This window comes from Perna viridis, chromosome 7 (genome assembly GCF_037379345.1).
Source record: "Perna viridis isolate PV_CMFRI_1.1 ecotype Kerala chromosome 7, ASM3737934v1, whole genome shotgun sequence".
Taxonomy (NCBI): Eukaryota; Metazoa; Mollusca; class Bivalvia; order Mytilida; family Mytilidae; genus Perna; species Perna viridis.
Genome location: NC_142451.1, coordinates 28618303 through 28636234, shown reverse-complemented (window position 1 = coordinate 28636234; position 17932 = coordinate 28618303). Strand labels below are relative to the sequence as shown.

General features: G+C 31.9%; 1 protein-coding gene across 9 annotated transcripts in view; it reads left to right on the top strand.

The window, feature by feature from the left end:
* LOC148612158 (uncharacterized) overlaps positions 1-16408 on the top strand; it is a 34564-nt gene extending 18156 nt beyond the window's left edge. For 7 of the 9 annotated variants that reach the window (XM_088593334.1, XM_088593333.1, XM_088593330.1 and 4 more), the window contains 12 exons: positions 71-88; positions 2474-2541; positions 4363-4579; positions 5450-5517; positions 7136-8883; positions 9878-9915; positions 10577-10636; positions 11332-11457; positions 12159-12241; positions 12676-12803; positions 13731-13854; positions 14244-16408. In XM_088593334.1, the coding sequence (XP_088449460.1) occupies positions 71-88; positions 2474-2541; positions 4363-4579; positions 5450-5517; positions 7136-8883; positions 9878-9915; positions 10577-10636; positions 11332-11457; positions 12159-12241; positions 12676-12803; positions 13731-13854; positions 14244-14374 (2809 nt within the window). In that variant the 3' untranslated portion in view covers positions 14375-16408. Of the gene's footprint in view, positions 1-70; positions 89-2473; positions 2542-4362; positions 4580-5449; positions 5518-7135; positions 8884-9505; positions 9606-9877; positions 9916-10576; positions 10637-11331; positions 11458-12158; positions 12242-12675; positions 12804-13730; positions 13855-14243 lie in introns of those variants that run through there. The other 2 variants (XM_088593331.1, XR_015924341.1) reach the window with 2 other exon arrangements.
* Positions 16409-17932: the final 1524 nt, after the last annotated feature.

Here is a 17932-nt window from a genome sequence, read left to right as displayed (position 1 = left end):
TTAGGGCATGTTTTATATGATATGTAGATATATATATATATATTCATTTTAATGTTATTTTAATTTCTAGTGATTCTTATTGTAAATTGTAAGAAATTTTAATGTTTACTTTGGCATGTTTGTGAACACAACAACATTAGGTGCATGGTAGCAAACATTGAACTTGTTGTCTTTTCTCGCGATTTCATTTGAGTATTCTGGTTGGTTTCAAATATAAGTATACCTACATGTATTCTACAAATTAGGCAGATGAGGATAAATGCACCATTAAAATAGTCACAGGGATGATTTTTGTCCGCTTTTTAGTGGAATTCAGCTATTTCAAATCTGGATTTTACTGTTCCGATTCTTTTTTTACTGTATATTTAGTTCCGATTTTGTCAATTTCCACTTTGTTCGTAGACCTTGTAAATCATCCCTGTAGTTTATTTCAAGTTATTAATTTTTTGTTGAGACAATTTTTATCTGAACTTGAGAAAAATTAATGTGGTAGTAGACAAATTTCAAATTGAACTTATAAAAAATAAAAAAAATGTGATGTTGCCGTTTTGGAGCAAAAGATATAAAGGATGATGACATATTTCACTGATTTTTGCCCAAAAACTGCATTTGCCAATATTTGCCTAAAATAATAAATTTGCTTAGATGAGTTATGCACATGCACAAGACAAGGCTGATTATGCAAATTCTTATCAATGTAATGTATGTATTATTTTGAATATCTCCTTACACATTTGCAGTGATTTTTCTAGGCTTAGTCATTTTAGTCATTGAGTCATTGACCAATCATTTTCTCAACTGACTGAAGCGTTTTCCTGGATTTTGACCCATTTAGTAGAAACATGTATGTGTTTGTATAAAATCCACATGAAAGTGACTTAAGTTTTTGAATTTCTGGCAAAAACACTGCATTTGTGAACAACTACAATGTACTTTGTTTTTGCACATACATACAACTCTAATAAAAACCCACTAACTTTACTTTCATTTTTTGTTCAGAAACATTTACAGACCAATAACCAGCCTTAGTTAGTCATTCTATTGTTGCACGTTTCAGATAAAAATCATTTATTGGTACTTTGCAAGAATTATTGTGCTTTATTTGGTTGATTTAAATGGGAGATGAATGTATTTTTTGTCAAAAATACAGATATAGATCTGCTTAAAGGAAGAAATTTCATTGCCTAAAATATCGCATATCTAGGCTGAAAATAAGCATTGTTTCTTTGGTGGGTTTTTCTGCACCATATATCACCTCTACCATTGGCAGGGATCTGAGTTTTATATGGACTGGTACTTAAACAATAAATAAATAATTTCTACTTTTGTTTATTGTTGCACAGTGATCATATACATGATAAAGATGTGCATGTCTGATTGTCACAAATATTTGTAGTATAGTTTTTCTTGTTGAACTTTGCCTTTTTGTGCACCTGGTCCATGCTCCCAGTTTTTAGTGGAGTCCGAGTTGCTCATTTACTTTTGTTACTTTGTATGTATGATTTTAGTTACTTTGTGTTCTTTGTTGTATATGTCTGTTTTTCATGTCTGGTCTTTGTCCCTGGATAACATTCTTTTGATTACTGCTATAACCTTGGTTCCCTTGATTACTCTTTTCATAAACATGTGTTTTGTTATGAAACTTACAACTCCCACTTTGGTTAATAGTTGTAATCTCTACACAGTGTTTGAGCATATGGTGAAGATAAGCTGTCAAACGTTTCTGTATGCATGTAGAATGTCCAAACCTTATATCACTCCTGTTTTAAGGAAATAGACCTAGGGTAAGGGACATAACTCTTAAAATCAATGATATGTTTGTATCATATTCAATTTCACCAACATCTTTCAAGTTTTCATTTGAAACTTACATGAGGTTAATGTAAATTGCTGAATACAAACGTTCAGTTTGTTAGAGTTGTGTCCCTTACCTCAGGTCTACCTCCTTAAAAAGTGCTTTCATTTAAGGTTCTTTAGGCATAAAGGGGAATCAAAAGTTTGTTTTGGTAAAGTTATTGTGGTAAAAAGGGGATGTAACCATCTTGTATTCCTTACAACTTTATGCAGAGGAATTGTTATGGTTTCATTTATTTCTAGGACTGCTTTAATTGGTATATTTCTGATTTTTGCCTTTTGATGCTCAAAATAGTATTAATTATAAGTAGATATTTTATGAAATGAAATCCAGAGCGTTTCAGATTTAAAAGGAGAATTAACAAAGAAAAAATAAAAGTCTTTAGTTAAGGCAATAAAAAATAGGTGGAGAAATTATTATTATTATTTTTTTTAAACAATTTACATTGAGCTAATGTGGCAACAATCTACACTTTAATAGTGTTTGAGCCAAAATGACCATAAAATGTAAAGGGTTGGCACAAAAGAAACAGTAGTTAGGGTAGCAGGAAACTGATATATTATTATTTTTGTCTTATGAAGTAAGGAATTATTTGTATTGGTACATTTTTTTTTATAGATTAAAGCCTTTGAAGCCAGTAGAGGTAAAAGGACCAACAATAGAGAAGTGTAAAGGGATTGTTTCAGGTGAGTGGTGGCAGATTCAAATTGTTTTGGGCTTCTGTCTGTACCTTATCTTTTATGGAGAGGGTATATACAGTCATACATGTCTATTAAACCACCAATATTCAGAAATACCCTGTCTTAAAAGGCTATGATTGAAATATCTTTATGTAGTGCATTCTATGTGAAATTTAATCTGTATATAAAGACCACCTGTATTATGAAAGCATGATTTTTCCTCTCCCTTGGAAGATCACTTAAGGTAGGTTTGACTTATGTATGCATTTTATTATACCCCACGCAACGAAGTTGCGAAGGGTATAATGTTTTGACTCGTCCATCAATCCATCCGTCAGTCCATGTTCAGTTTTCCAGACTTTTTTTAAACACTTGCAGATATTGACATGATTTATGACAGATAAGTTCACCACTTTAAGTTAAAGGTCAAGTTCAACTTTCGTTCCGCTCCAATGATTTTTACTAAAAGTGTGGGCCTTGAACTTAGCAAAATTCACAGAAATATCAGTTTTCCTAACTTTCTTTAACGCTTGCAGATATTGACATGATTTATGGCATATAAGTTCACCATGATAAGTTACAGGTCAGGTTTGACTTTCATTCTGCTCCAATGATTTTTATCAAAATTACGGCCTTGAACTTAGCAAAGTCCACAGAAATATCAGTTTTCTGGACTTTTTTCCTAAATGCTTGCAGATATTGGCATGATTTTTGGTATGTAATTTCACCATGATAAGTTACAGGTCAAGTTTATGTTTTTTTTACTGGGGTCCTTCTACATATATTTCTCTTACAAACATGTTACTTGAGTATCCAACATTGGGACAGGTGGGGCATGAGAGTGCACTCACTAAGGTTCTTTAATTTTTTATTGCAATGTTACAAATATGAAAAAAAAATGAAAGAAAGAATAAGCACAAATTATGTGAACCAGTAATGTGGGCCAGACATCTTGTGTGTCTAATAAACCCGATAATGTGGGCCAGACAGCTTGTTTGTCTAATAAACCCGATAATGTATGCCAGACAGCTTGTGTGTCTAATAAACCTGATAATGTGGGCCAGACATCTTGTGTGTCTAAAAAACCCGATGATGTGGGCCAGACATCTTGTGTGTCTAAAAACCCGATAATGTGGGCCAGACATCTTGTGTGTCAAAAAAACCCGATAATGTATGCCAGACAGCTTGTGTGTCAAAAAAACCCAATAATGTGGGCCAGACAGCTTGTGTGTCTAAAAAACCCAATAATGTATGCCAGACAGCTTGTGTGTCTAAAAAACCCAATAATGTGGGCCAGACATCTTGTGTGTCTAAAAATCCAGTTAAGTAAATTTGAAATAATAGTCCCATGTCTTGCTCAAATGTCAGAACACTGTGATGTACAATTTTATTTTGTGTCATTGATAGTTAGGGAAATTCATGTACATATGCATAAATCGGAAAAAAAATATTCAAAATAGTAATAAAATCATTGATGAGTTTATTGATTAAAAGGTACTGTATACGTATTAATTCTTGCGGTTGCTAATCTTCGTGGATTCTATCAAGTTAGGATACTCACTGGTATCAATTTTCGCAGATTCAAACAATGAATAGCTTTAAATAGTATAAAAAAATCAATTTTGGGTGTACTACTGTCCACCGTGAAAAAAGCGAAAATAAGTACAGCACGAAAATTAGTACGGTTACAGTAAAATTGATTTGTAATTTTAGAATAATCAAAATATGATCTTGTTGATGACGGTTGATTTTAGATTGATTTGGTATTTTCACTCTGATTAATAAGCCTTTAATCATGCTTTTAATTATAATTCTAACTAATTATAGAAAGTCGCAGTAGTCTTCCTGCTCCGAACAGAACACTAGCCAGAAGGCGAGAAATACTTGAGCGTATTCCAAACATCCATGAGTTTATTTATGACAGACCACGTACAGAAGAATCTATTCATAGAACTTCCCGGGCATCCAGTGTTGATGAAAACAGGGACCATATCATCAAAGGGGAGAGTTCAGATAATGATGAAGAATTAGGGAGATCTTCACAGTATGTGATAATTTTGTCTCCCCTGCACTTGTGTGGGAAACATATCGATTTTATCCTGTCCATCAGTCTGTCTGTTTCAGGCCCTTACCAAGGGAAGGCTGGGGATGTATAAAAAATGCTCTCCTCTCTTGTAATAAAAAATGCATTTAAGAGCATTTAAGTAGCTGTCTTTGTAAGAATCATGCAAAATCTGAAAAATATGATACACCCCAGAAAAGGCTACATATTTTTATTTTTGTAATTAAGTTGTTTTATGGGTCTATACTATGAAATGAGTAATTATTCATTCAAATTTGCCTGCTCTTAGAAGATAATCAACATTGAAAATCCAGTAGATTCTATTGTATTTGAGCGTCATTTACAAAGTTATCTCCCTTAATTTTGAAATCTACAGTGCATTCTATATAATTTTTATCTCCTAAGAGCACGGGTTATATGAAAAACCATATGTTATTTTCTGTTTACTATGACATTTCAAACAAAATATCAAAAATAAAAATATGTAGGCTTTTTACCCATGAATCACATTTCGCATGATTCTTAACTGGAGTGCTACTTAAATTGTTCAGACCTTATTTTCTTCCACTTAATTTCAATTACTGTTGTGATTCTTGTTTTATTGTAAATTTATTTCCAATTATGTCGATTTTGGTTTTGTTTGTTGACCTAGTAAAATTAGGTCTGACTGTTAAAAATGAGATTAAATAAATTGAACACAATTGAAATCAAGAATATTGGTCCAAATAACTCCTTTGCAAACTGCAACCCTGAAGAGCTACAAGTCTGATTACCTACTTCAATTTTAAATGAATTTGAAAGATTTCTGAAAGTTGAAAGTGTAATCAATAGTTTTTTTTAATTTTATTTTAGAGTTTACCAATCTGATGATCTACCAGTTGCTGCAACCTCTTCCAGAACTACAAACTTAGGACCTACTGGTAGGTATGATTACTGCGAAAGTACTTTAATTCATGTATACCAGTTTTCATGGATCAGGAAAGAAACACAAGTTCATGGATTCTTGAATTCGTAATTTTGAAGTTTTCAGTATACACATCAATGGGAATCTACTATTCGTTGGGAACCAAATTTCGTGGCTTGACCTACCCATGAAAACCATGAAAATTGATACCCTACTAACAATAGTACTTTCACAGTATATATATTGCTTTATCAATGAGTCAGGGGTTCAATTTACTTTCAAAAGTAGGAGGTCCTGGACATCCCCAAGTTTGAAATTGATTGTCCTCTGGACGAAAACCTTCAGTCCTCAGTATAAGTGCTGAAGGTCCAAAACCTAGGTAAATGAAATTTCAAAGGTCCTATGCCAAAAATGCAGGGTCCTGGACCTTGGATCATCACTAAATTAAAACCCTGTGACTAAGTAAAAAAAAATGATTTGTAAATATGTAACAAATGGAAAGAAGTTGGTTCGGTAAGGCCAAAATATGGCCTCAAAAACAAAGTCTACATTAAGAAAATTTTATGTTGTTTCTCCAGCGCTTTAATGTGTTTTATAGTTGATTTGATTGGTTTATGGTAATAAAAATATCTTGAGTTCCACACAAAAACAATCTTAGATGTAAAAGTTAAAAGGTTTTTGTAAAAGTTATATAAATGCATACTGTTATTTCTGGAAAACCTCATAAATTTCATCAAAAACATCTTATATTCAGTGTGACCGTTTTACTATTTTACTACTACCTAGAAATCAGCTTTAATCAAATTTCAAAAATGCCCAAATTATGAGGCAAGAAGGGGTCCTTACCAAACTTTCTCCTTTACTGTGTAGCCATTTTGAGGTGTTTTTGTTAAATCCTCATGCTGACTTCATAAGTAAATTGGAACACATTTAAATTTTTTTTCATATTTTTACTTAGAAGAAATACTACGGACATTTTTTTATAATACCTAATTGTTAATAGTTCAAAGCTAGATCTCAAACAATTGGAATATAACAATATCAACACCTCAATTACCAGCAATCTAGTTGAAACTAGATCTTGTAATTTGTCCACTACTTGAATGCGGGAACGTAGTGGACAAATTGCAAGATCTAGATTGAATTACCAGCAAGAAAATATGCATCACCAGCAAGAACAATAGAGCATTGTTCCTATTATTATTTCAATGTTTTCCATGTTTTAAACTCCTGTTTTACAAGATAATAAAAATTGAAAGAATAGTCTGTAGAACGATACATAATATTTAAAAATGTGATTATAAGTTTTGTGATTTTGGATTGAAAAGAAACACATTAGTTATGTTAAAAATTCCACAATGCAAGTTGAGCTATTCATGTGGTATATTGGAGTCTATTCTGTCCATCTGAAATTTCATCACAATTATCTCTGCTTCCAATGGTTGATTGATTTCAGATTTAGTGTGTGGTAATATGTTGTAAGCGATTTTATTTTCTGTCCCATATCAACTTCCTGTACAAGTAAGGGTATACTAGCACTACAATATGTACTACTTGTGAGTAAAAGTTCCTCAATAATAAGACTATCACAATAATTTTTGAATATACAATATATAGGAAATACTTAATTTCAGGACCCACACCAACGCCAAGAATGTTTGTTACTGAAATAAATAATAAAGGCAAAGAAAACTCTCCATTTGACAAAAATATGGGTACCAAAGTAACTAATGGTATGGAACTGAAAAAGTCTGGTAAAAACCAGGACTTACCAGAATCTGCAGGAGACCAGGATGCAGGAAGTAAAGCTGAACGACCAAGTACAGCAGGGAAGTTGGTCAGATTTGCTGAAGGTTCCAAAGATGACCCAGAGGCTTCTAAAGATATGAAAGAACAACAGAATACTAAAATATTAGAAGGTCAGAGAGAAAACACAGTTAATACTATGTCAGAAGAGCCAACTCAAATGGAAATGAAGGTTGATATAACTATTATTGATAAGTCTGAAAGTCAGAAGAAAGCAGAAAATAAAACTTTTCAGGGAGAAATAAAAATTCTTGATAAAGGTGAAGAAACAAACTATCCAGAGAAAAAAAAATCTAAAGAACGTTGTAAGCCTGATGAAAATTTTATAAAGAAAGGTGATCAAGATGATGATGAAGGAGATAACATCAAAGATAAGAATGACAATCGATTTGTTGATGCAAAATCTACGAGCATTTCTACCTCACAGCAAGCTGGTAGCAGCCAGCCACCGAAAAAGTCAGGTACATCAGAAAAAAATGGAAAGCAAAACTCTAGTCATTCATGTAGAAGTAAAGAAAGATATAAAGCCCCTAGTACTCTACAGATTCAATCAGTATTGCATGATGGTAGTATGTACTACACAGTTGGTGCAGAGAGTCCAAGACGTAGTCCTTCCCCAACAAGGTCTCCAAGTCCCCATTCTTCTAAACAGAGTTCTGATTCAACAAAAAGCAAGCATAATAGATTGATAAGACCATCTTCTGCTAATAGAAAGACTAAACTAAAGCGAAAATTGTCAAAATCATCGGAATCTGTGTCATCCATGATGCTTGACAGACAATCACCATCTCCGTCTAGAAAAGTGTATTTTGAAGGAGAAACCCCACCAAGACAATCATTATTCACTGAAGAAAAGAAAGGTGAGGAAATTGAGGTCACATTGAGGCAAGATAAAGAAATGACCTTTGATGACCTTGAGCAAGAACTTGTTGCTATACAAGAAAGTATACACAAGCGACTTGAAACTGCTGAAGATAATGTTCCATCTAACCTTGATCCTGATTCAAGAAAAACAGAAGAAGAGGATGCTGTTTTAAAGCAAGTTGAAGGAAATATTCTTCACCTAGAGTTGAACTCTAAAGGTCAACAAGCAAACCTTGAACTTGAAGATGAGAAACTGAAGGACAGTGAACAAAATTACAAAGACTTATTAGAACTGTATAGGAAAAAATGCATGACTGTTAGTGAAAATTGTGGTTGTATAAGTGACACTTTGATGACACCAAGAAGAGCAGACACACCTGGTACAAACAGACGACACTCAGTGTCAAGGCCATCTTCTGCATGTAGCAGGAAGTCATCATCAAAGAAATTACTTAGGAGAAATAGTTTCCATTTTGAAAGACCAAGTTCAGAATTAGAAGGTTCTGGACAAAAAGTTTTGTTCAAATCTCCTTCAGTGGTTTCCATGACAACAGACAGTGGCTGTAGCACTGGAGGTGATATTGAAGACCATAAGATTCCAAGCTTGTGTCTGTTGTCTGCTACCACTGATTCTGATGTTTGTATAACAGACAGAAGTGAGGAAGGGAAGCCATTGCTAGAAATGGTCTGTGATGAACTGCCAGTTGATCAGGTAATCTTATACGAGTAGGGCATAGATGAAAGAGCATTTACTTTTTATTTATTGACAGCTCTTTTTTTAAAATTGCCTGGTCCCAGTGCCACAAAACTTGAAAAATTACTTAATTCTGAGAAAATTCTTAACTGTTTGTGATATCGTAAAGTTGGAATCCTTTGATTGGAGTTACCATTGGAGTTAAAAATATTCTCAGACTTTAAGTATTTTTTAACTTTGTGGCACCAGGGCCTGATATTTTTCTATCTCAGGCTGCTGCTGTGATACAGAAAAATATCAGTATTTTTAATTTCATCCTTGTCAGATTGATTGTGACTTTGCCAATAAACCGAATAATACCAGTTTTGAATGTCTCAACAGAATATCATATTGTGCCTATCTGGCTCACTGTGATGTTTTGTATTTACTTTAAATGGCAAAGTCACAATCACAGTAAAATCAGATGTGAAAAAAAAAATGCCATTATTCTGAATGTCTCTTTATCCGGTTTTTACAAACAAACAAGCGAATATACCAAATCTTTTTAGAAATACCTATTATAGCTTTATAGATCAAATACAGTCAAACCTGTCTTAACTAAACACTGATTAATCTGGAAATCTGTCTTCTGCTTAGACAGGTCTTACTGTATATGATGTAGCATTGTGTAGTGAAATGTTCTTACTGAAAAGGTCTGAAAAAAAGATTTGCAGCAGATTTTAATTTTGTTCCAAAATTTTGTGAGTATTATATACTTGTGTACATTTGTACTTAAAAAAATAAATGGCTTTTATTCAAGGATTCTATTATTCTAACAGATAAAGCAATCATCAAAAACTTGTATTAAAAATTGCAGGCTGAATATCCATACAAGGTTTTGAAAAAATAATAATTGTTAATTTGAACCTATTTTGAAATTCTCATTTCTCCCAGAAAAAAAAAGAGCTATTGAAAGATAAACATCAAAGGATATTGGTCAAAATAAATTACACTTTTCTCGTTATATTTCCAGGAAGGTGAACCAGGAATTGTAGATAGAAAGCAGGGGAGGTAAATCATATATTTTTGTTGCTATTTCTGAGATTTAACTTAAATAAGATACACTGGACTAAAATATATATGCATGCAGTTGGTCATTGATTAACATGCTGCTATTGCTAAATTTGTAAAAGTTCCCATACTTTAATAATAGAAAAAGGACGGCATAGAAATACCCCAGTTAACGTCTGTGTTCATTAGTACAGTTTGTAACTCGGGGCAAATGGAAAGTGAAAAACATTCCTTGCTTCATTGTACTCTCTATGAACAAGGAAGAAAAACATCAAATGGATACAATAAATAATTTAATCCATGGCTTTTTAAAACTTAGCTTTTTATCTAAAATAAATGTTCTTTCATATAGGAAATTAACGACTTTTCTGAGAATGTCCCTGTTTGTTTGATTGCTCTCTGGTGTGGAGGTTCAAAATTCATAAATAAAAAACCCACCTACTGAGCCTTATTTTGAAGGGGATGTTACTGGAAACACAGAACTTTTTTTTAGGCCTAACAAAAGTATTGCATGTATTTGATTATTGATTTTTATCTTTGGATGTGCTTGTCCTTTGCAGTGCTCTATTTTTTTAAGAAATGTTATGCTTATTACAGAAAATTCATGAAAGGAACAATATATTATTTTCACCTTTTTTCATTGATTTCATCTTTCTTTCAGTGAAGATGTCGAGAAAGACTTCCAAGTGGTGGCTAAAGCATTAGAATTTTCCAAACCAAAGTGAGTACTCAAAGATTCATTTTAAGATGTAACTAACATATCCCCTTAAGGAGGTAGACCTAGGGTAAGGGACACAACTCTTACAAATTAAGGGAACGTTTGTATTCAGCATTTTACATCAATCTCATCTAAGCCCCAAATTAACTTGGACTTATTTCATTCTGTTTCAAATAAAAGCATGATAGACTGGTAAAATTGAAAATGATACAAACATATCAGATTTCAAGAGTTGTTTCCCTTACCCTATGTCTACCTCCTTAAGCAGAAAATTCATACCTTGTACATGTGTTTAGAAACTAGCTAAAGTTTGATTGAAATATCTTATGAATTACACTCCTTCTTGAAATCTAAATATGAAACAGAGTTGAAAAGACAAAAAAAAAAAGATCTGCGAAAGAATACCTTACCAAAGTTAGGTAACCTTATTTTTTAAGGAACCAGTTCACTGTTTTTATTGTATTACATGTCCACAGTTCACCATATTTTCTGATTCATGAGTTATTTCCCTTTCCAAGGGAAATATCTAAGATCTAAAATTAGAGCAGGGAATGGAAAAGGACAAGTTTAGAAGCACAAGTGGGGTTCTCTACTTTATTTTGACTTGAATTGTAAGAGGTTTCACACTACTCACCTGCGTGTCATTGGTCTGTCACTAGTTCTCCAAACTTCATTAATGTCAATGTCACATTTTTCAGACATGTGAAGAAACAGAAAAAAGGGCCAACAGCTCCTTTTGCCCCACTTTGCTTTACCCTGAATGCCCGACCACCAGCAGGTTACCTGTATTACTTTGCCTATGGACCAGATATGAATCAGTCCAGGTTAGCTATACATGTTACATTTCTTTATACATGTACCCAGAAATTTTAAATTGGTTATGTTTGGACGTTACATAAGGTAACATTAACATTCTTAACAGCGTTGATTAGACACAAGAAAAAAAATGAGAATTGTTTGAACTTCAGTGCAGAGCAAAGCTTGTTTTTGGCAACATCTTCATTTTTGTCACATATGAAAACAAAAATTTATTGAACAATTTCTTCAACAGATTAAGGTCGGAAGTAGCTATAGGACTTCAATTTTTTATTGTTTTATTTAAAATGCAGTTTACTTTTAAGGCCAAATTAAATTATACCTCTGTTTCCTATAAAAATGGGTCGGTAGGTCGGATTATATTTTATTTTATTAACCAATTTTTTCCCCAAATTTCATAAAAAACAACTTCAGCAAACATCTTAGTGACCAACTGAATTTTGTGGAAACCGAAAATTAACTACCATCTGTAAAATGAAGGGTCGTTTAGTGATACTTTTTGTTGAGTACATGAGTTGAGTACTCAAGGCATGAGTAGATTGGGTAACAGGAAACAGAGGTATAATTTTATTTGGCTTAAGGAAGATATTATCAGAGATACTAGCCATAGAACATTTAAAGAATAAGTAAAGTATTCACCGGATATAGGTAATTTGAAACTTGTATTCAGTTTATATCACAATATATATATACATTTGTTTATTTACAGAATTGCAACATATTTGAGAAGGGAGGTAAAAGAGAGATTTTGGGGACTTCTTTATGGATTCCAATTAGTTTTCAACAAAAAAGGTATTTTAACACCAGAATTATTGTAGACCAATGCTTTCTTTTATTTTCACATGTCTGAACATTTGAAGTAGATATTTCTATTTACTGGAGGGTAGTTGTGTGAGCATGCTCAATATACACTTCCAGAAGGACAATTCTTTTGTTCTACCTGTTGCCTTTCCTCCTGGTAGTGTAACTTACATGTGTTCTTTGACTGTCCAACAGTCTTTTGCATGAATCAAACTTCCTGTGAAGTTCTCCCACAAAATATGTACGATTGCATATATCATCTCAAATATTGTACAAATAATTCTAAACTAAGTTAAACCTACAGAAGTTTAAACTACAATTTTCATTATGAAGTTTTAATGATATGATGGAAACTGAGCAACAGTTTGAAACTTTGTTTCATGTAAATTTTTTTTGGAAAACAGAGAAACTGACATTTTTTGTAGGTGTTGACATAGAAGCAGGAGGATTTGCTAACATAGAATTTAACCCATTTTGTTCTGTGGAGGGAGTTATTTATCAGATTACATCAGAAGAATTAGAACTTCTTGACAAACATGTTGGATATCCTGAGGTTAGTGTTTTATTTAGGTCAATATATAAAATGTGTTTGTACCTAGAGTGGCTAATTAACCAAATGTTATCGTTGAAGATAGAATGAATGGGTCAAATTAGTTAGTTTTTAAGATAGACATGAATGGGTCAAATGGGTTAGTTTTTCATTAACAAAACCTTTCCCACGGGATGTAGAGGCGAGAAATAATAAGATAATTAATTGGAAAGAGTGAACAATCAATATATGATCACAAGTGCAGATGAACACATAGATTTATCAAGTGTTGGATTTAAACCCTCAAGCAAGTGATTATATTTTGCTTATTTATGATAACCAATTGATAATCCTATTTATTACACAGATTTTCCCCATAATTTGTTGCTATTTTCAGCATAATTTCTAATTTTTGTGACTGTGGATTGATATTTACATTGTGACATTTTGGTGGGAGAAAGTTTGAGAGTGAAACTCCCAAATTTATTTTATAGTGTGAATTATCAAATTTTTTTACGCAGGGAATATTCCATAAATCACTACTATCTATATAAATCAGTTTTATCAATAACTAAAAATAAAGGGTATTGGAGACTTGAAAGCATTTGTCTGATACATGAAAGTGGATTAATAAGATACTGCACTTAGAGAAAATTTTATTAATGATTTAGGCTTGTTTAATTTGTTGGGGGCATTTAAATTGGTACTTTTCATCACTGATGAGAAAAAGCAAAAGTTGTTTCATTAATAAAATCTTAATTGAAGTTTTTTTTAACAAATTCTGATTTGTGGAATTGTTCACATAAATATTATTGATACAGTACCATGCTGCCAAACAAAAAAATGTCCAGAAATACCTTTACCAATAAAGTAATTTTAGCCATGACTGGAAAATTCCTTTGTGTTGTTCTTGTTTTTTGTGTACACATTTTTTTTTTATCTTATTTATAGCATTTCACACATTTGATGTTACCAGTATGGATGTCCAACTCTCTGTCACCAGACCAGTATGGAGTGTCCCAGTATTGTGTGCCAGCTGTTATGTATATAGCACAAGATAAATATATCAATACAAGTAAGTTGTTTATATGTGAGCCTCTTTTAATGAAAAAAAAACACCTCTGGTAAATTGAAAATACAGTATAATCATTCATTTTCCTGGGGATGAAATTTCCTGGTTAGCTCACCTGGCTGTAGGCCAAGTGAGCTATTGCAATCACTGACGTTTTATTACTTGTATTATACATAGTAAAATTTCTTTGTGCTGGATTTAGCTTCCTATTTTAATTTGTTTGGCATGGGGTATTTTTGTAGACTATCTATTTACACTTGGAATGCTGCTGATAAGGGGTATCCCCGACACATGTGAACAGCATACCAAAATTTACAATATTTACATTAGATTGGTATTTTCATATTTTGATGGAATGATGGCATTTCACTTATCATTAATTTTAATTCTAGATGAGACAATCAACTGTGACTATGCTCTTCAGCAATGCATCAAAAGTTCTGATTTGGTTACCCCTGACTACAGAGATCACATGGTTAACTACTGCCAGCCAATCAATGAACAGATCTTGTGTGTCAACTGATTTCAGTCAATCAGAAAGCACATACTTTTTGTAACCAATGATAACAGAGATCATCTTAATTTAACCAATCAAATCCAATGACTTGATAACTATTGACTGCTGAGCACAAACAAAAAAACTGATCTTGTATTAAATGCATTTATCTTAATGCATACACTAATTTGTTCAGTAAACTATGCAGATTCTGCTTAAAAATAAGTAGGTTTGGTTTTCAGACATTTAAGTAGCACTCCAGCTAAGAGTCATGCAAAATGTGATTCTTTGGTAATTCTGTTACATGCAACTGATGCTACTTGTAAGCATGATTCCAGCTTTAATAATTGGATTACTAATGTTTTTGATATATAGGATTTGATAAACTAAATGAAACCCAATTATGAACATTCTTTAATTGTTGTGCAGGTATCATTTGTGGTATATGAAAGAGGCTAGTCGGGCTTAAGTAATGTTGCATTCAGGTTGGAAATTTAGAGTTCTGTGTTTTTATTAAAAATAAAGACTTTTTTTCCTCTGGCCAGACTTGAGTTTGAGTTTTTACAAAATTTCTGCTTTTGTTTAGTTGATTTGCTTTTTTTGTGATCTGTTTCAAATGTCACCAGGCCTTGACTTTTTAATATGCAAAGGTTATGTCTGTTAAGTATTTATTGTATTTTGGGCATTTGTATTTCGCCAATTGTTTTAAGTAGAACCCCACATAAGAATTGTGCAAAATGTGATTCCTGGTCAGAAAGCCTACATATTTTTATTTTCGATATTTTGTTTAAATTGTCATAGTAAACAGAAAGTAACATGTGCTTTTTCATATAACCCTTGATCATAGGTGATAAAAATTATATAGAATGTACTGTAAAATTCAAAATTAAGGGAGATAACTGTAAGTGACACTGAAATACAATAGAAATTATTGGATTTTCCACATGGATTATCTCCTGAGAGCTGGCAGATTTGAATGAATAATTACACATTTCATAGTATAGACCCATAAAACAACTTAATTACAAAAATAAAACTGTATAGCCTTTTTTGGGGTGTATCACATTTTTCAGATTTTGCATGATTATTACAAAGACAGCTACTTAGTAGCTCAAAATATTGTTTATCATAGTTTGTGATAGTGTTATTTTTGCATGAATTATTTTATTAAGCCAAGTCACAAACCTTTCAGTATTATTGATTGGATAAGCCAAATGAGGGAAAAAACATGGCCATAGTCATTACCGGAGACTAACCTACTTTTACTATTTCTGTTTTGGTTGTCATTCGTTTTCAACTACTGTGTTCAGGCCATCTGTGAATCACAAATCAACACAATGATTTTTCTATTTTGAAAAAAAAAAATATGATCTGAATTTCCAAAATTCAAGCAGTGAATTTCATAATTGTGACTTGAAACATTGTCTCAAGATTTGTACATGGTGAAAATGGAGCTGTAGAAAATCTTTTCTCATGTGTGCTGTATCATATTTGTCATTAAGGGGTTACCCCCATCAACTTTAACACAATGGAAACTGAAATGGTCTATATAGGTTATTTCCTATAGTCTCAGTTTGCATGTTTTTCCCCAGTTTCGTGGACCTTGGGCCCCTTCCCCAAAACAGTAGGATAATCACTGCAGCAGATCAACTAGGACAAACTGCATAATGAAAAAAGTTCCAGGTTCAAAATGAGTCCCTACAATCACTTTCACCTGAAGAGTAGAAAAGAAATATTAACAGAAAAGAAAGACTAATTTTTTGTAGGTTTACAATGGGTACTTTAAAACTCCACATTGGTGAATATTATCCACAGAAAGAATTTTTGTTCAGTAGTCATTATTGTACATGTATGTTGGCAAGTAAAACTTATGTTTTAGTACACATATTTATTTCATCTGTGATATTGTATACTGTTTTAACATGTTTTGTATTTATTTTTTAATGTTTTGTAGTTTTATTTCTACTATTAAACCATATATTTATTTATTTTGTTAGAATTATTCTATTTTCAATTTTTAGTTTCAATTTGGTATGATTAAAATTTTGTTGACACTTGTTATTTTTTATTTATTGTGCACTTTAAGCCTAGCTAAATATCTGCTTTTTTATTTGAATTTCGATATGCTTTGAAAGTTTGGCTCTCACTTTGTTCCTGATTTGGAATTTGGATTGTTGAAAATATTCGAACTGAAGACTGAAAAGAACTTATTTACTGCTACCATATAGTGTATATTGATTAAGAATCACTCCAGGTAAGAATTGTGCAAAATGTGATTCATGGTTGGAAATCCTACACATTTTTATTTTGTATATTTTGTTTAAAATGTTATTGTAAACAGAAAGTAACATATGGCTTTTCATTTAACCCTTGTTCTTAGGAGATAAAATTTTTTATAAAATGTACTGTAGAATTTAAAAGTAAGTGAGCTAACTCTGTAAATGACACTTAAATATAATAGAAACTTTTTAATGTGAATTATCTGCTAAGAGCAGATAGATTGGAATGAATAATTATACATTTATCATATAGGCATATAAAGCTATAAAGCAACTTTATTACAAAAATAAAAAATGTGTAGCCTGATTTTGGTGTGTATCACAAATCATAGAACTTGCATGATTTTTAGCTGTAGTGCTACCTAAGTTTTCTATAATTTGCCATTCCCATTCCTTTTATTGTATAGAATTAATAGAGAATACTTTGATAATTTATTATTATTATTTCTATACAATAGACGATTAACTTTTTACTCAACAGATTTTTGCATGCTTTAGAATAGGAGATTTTGATATTTTCTTTCAAATTAAGGGTCTAGTGATGAGTCCTATAAAATGTAAATTGATTCAGTATTGAAGGCTATGCTACATAATTACTAAATATAGATTCCAAAGATAAACATGGTTTTTCCTTTGAGGGACAGGGTACACTTTAGGTATCATTTTGCTGAATTTTTTATCTGAAGTTAAGCACTCAATTAGGCACTTTGCTTGTAATTTCATCTATACATTTGATGTGCAGGTACATGTATGAAAGATACAATAAAATCTATCTAGTGACTGAAAGTCATATCTACTAAAATTATCAAATTTTGCGTGAATATTTTGGCAAATCTCAAAATGTTTATTATAAGTCTTAATTTGTGAATATTTTTACAGAAATTAGCCTCTTTTTTGGATTATTATGTAATAATGTTTTATACAAGACTTAAAAGGATCATAGTAACCATAACATTATGTAACAGTTTCAATAAATTGAAGTAGATTATTTATGGCAGTAATTAACTTTACTTGAGGAAATCATATACTAAAAATTTGTTATTAACAATTACAATTGTTATGATGATTAAAAGTCAAGATTTGTCAAAATCAACTGTAATAGAAAATTACGTTTACGAGCACATAATAAACTCCAAAAACAATATTGATGGATTGTTTCTGTATAATGGTTTTTAAATGCTATAATAATTAGTGCAGTTATGTGTATAAAGGATTATAGGCATAAAAAATAACCAGCTTTTGAAAATTTTATATTTTGGCTTTGTTTCCAAGAAACATTTTACCAATCAATAATCAAACTGCTGAA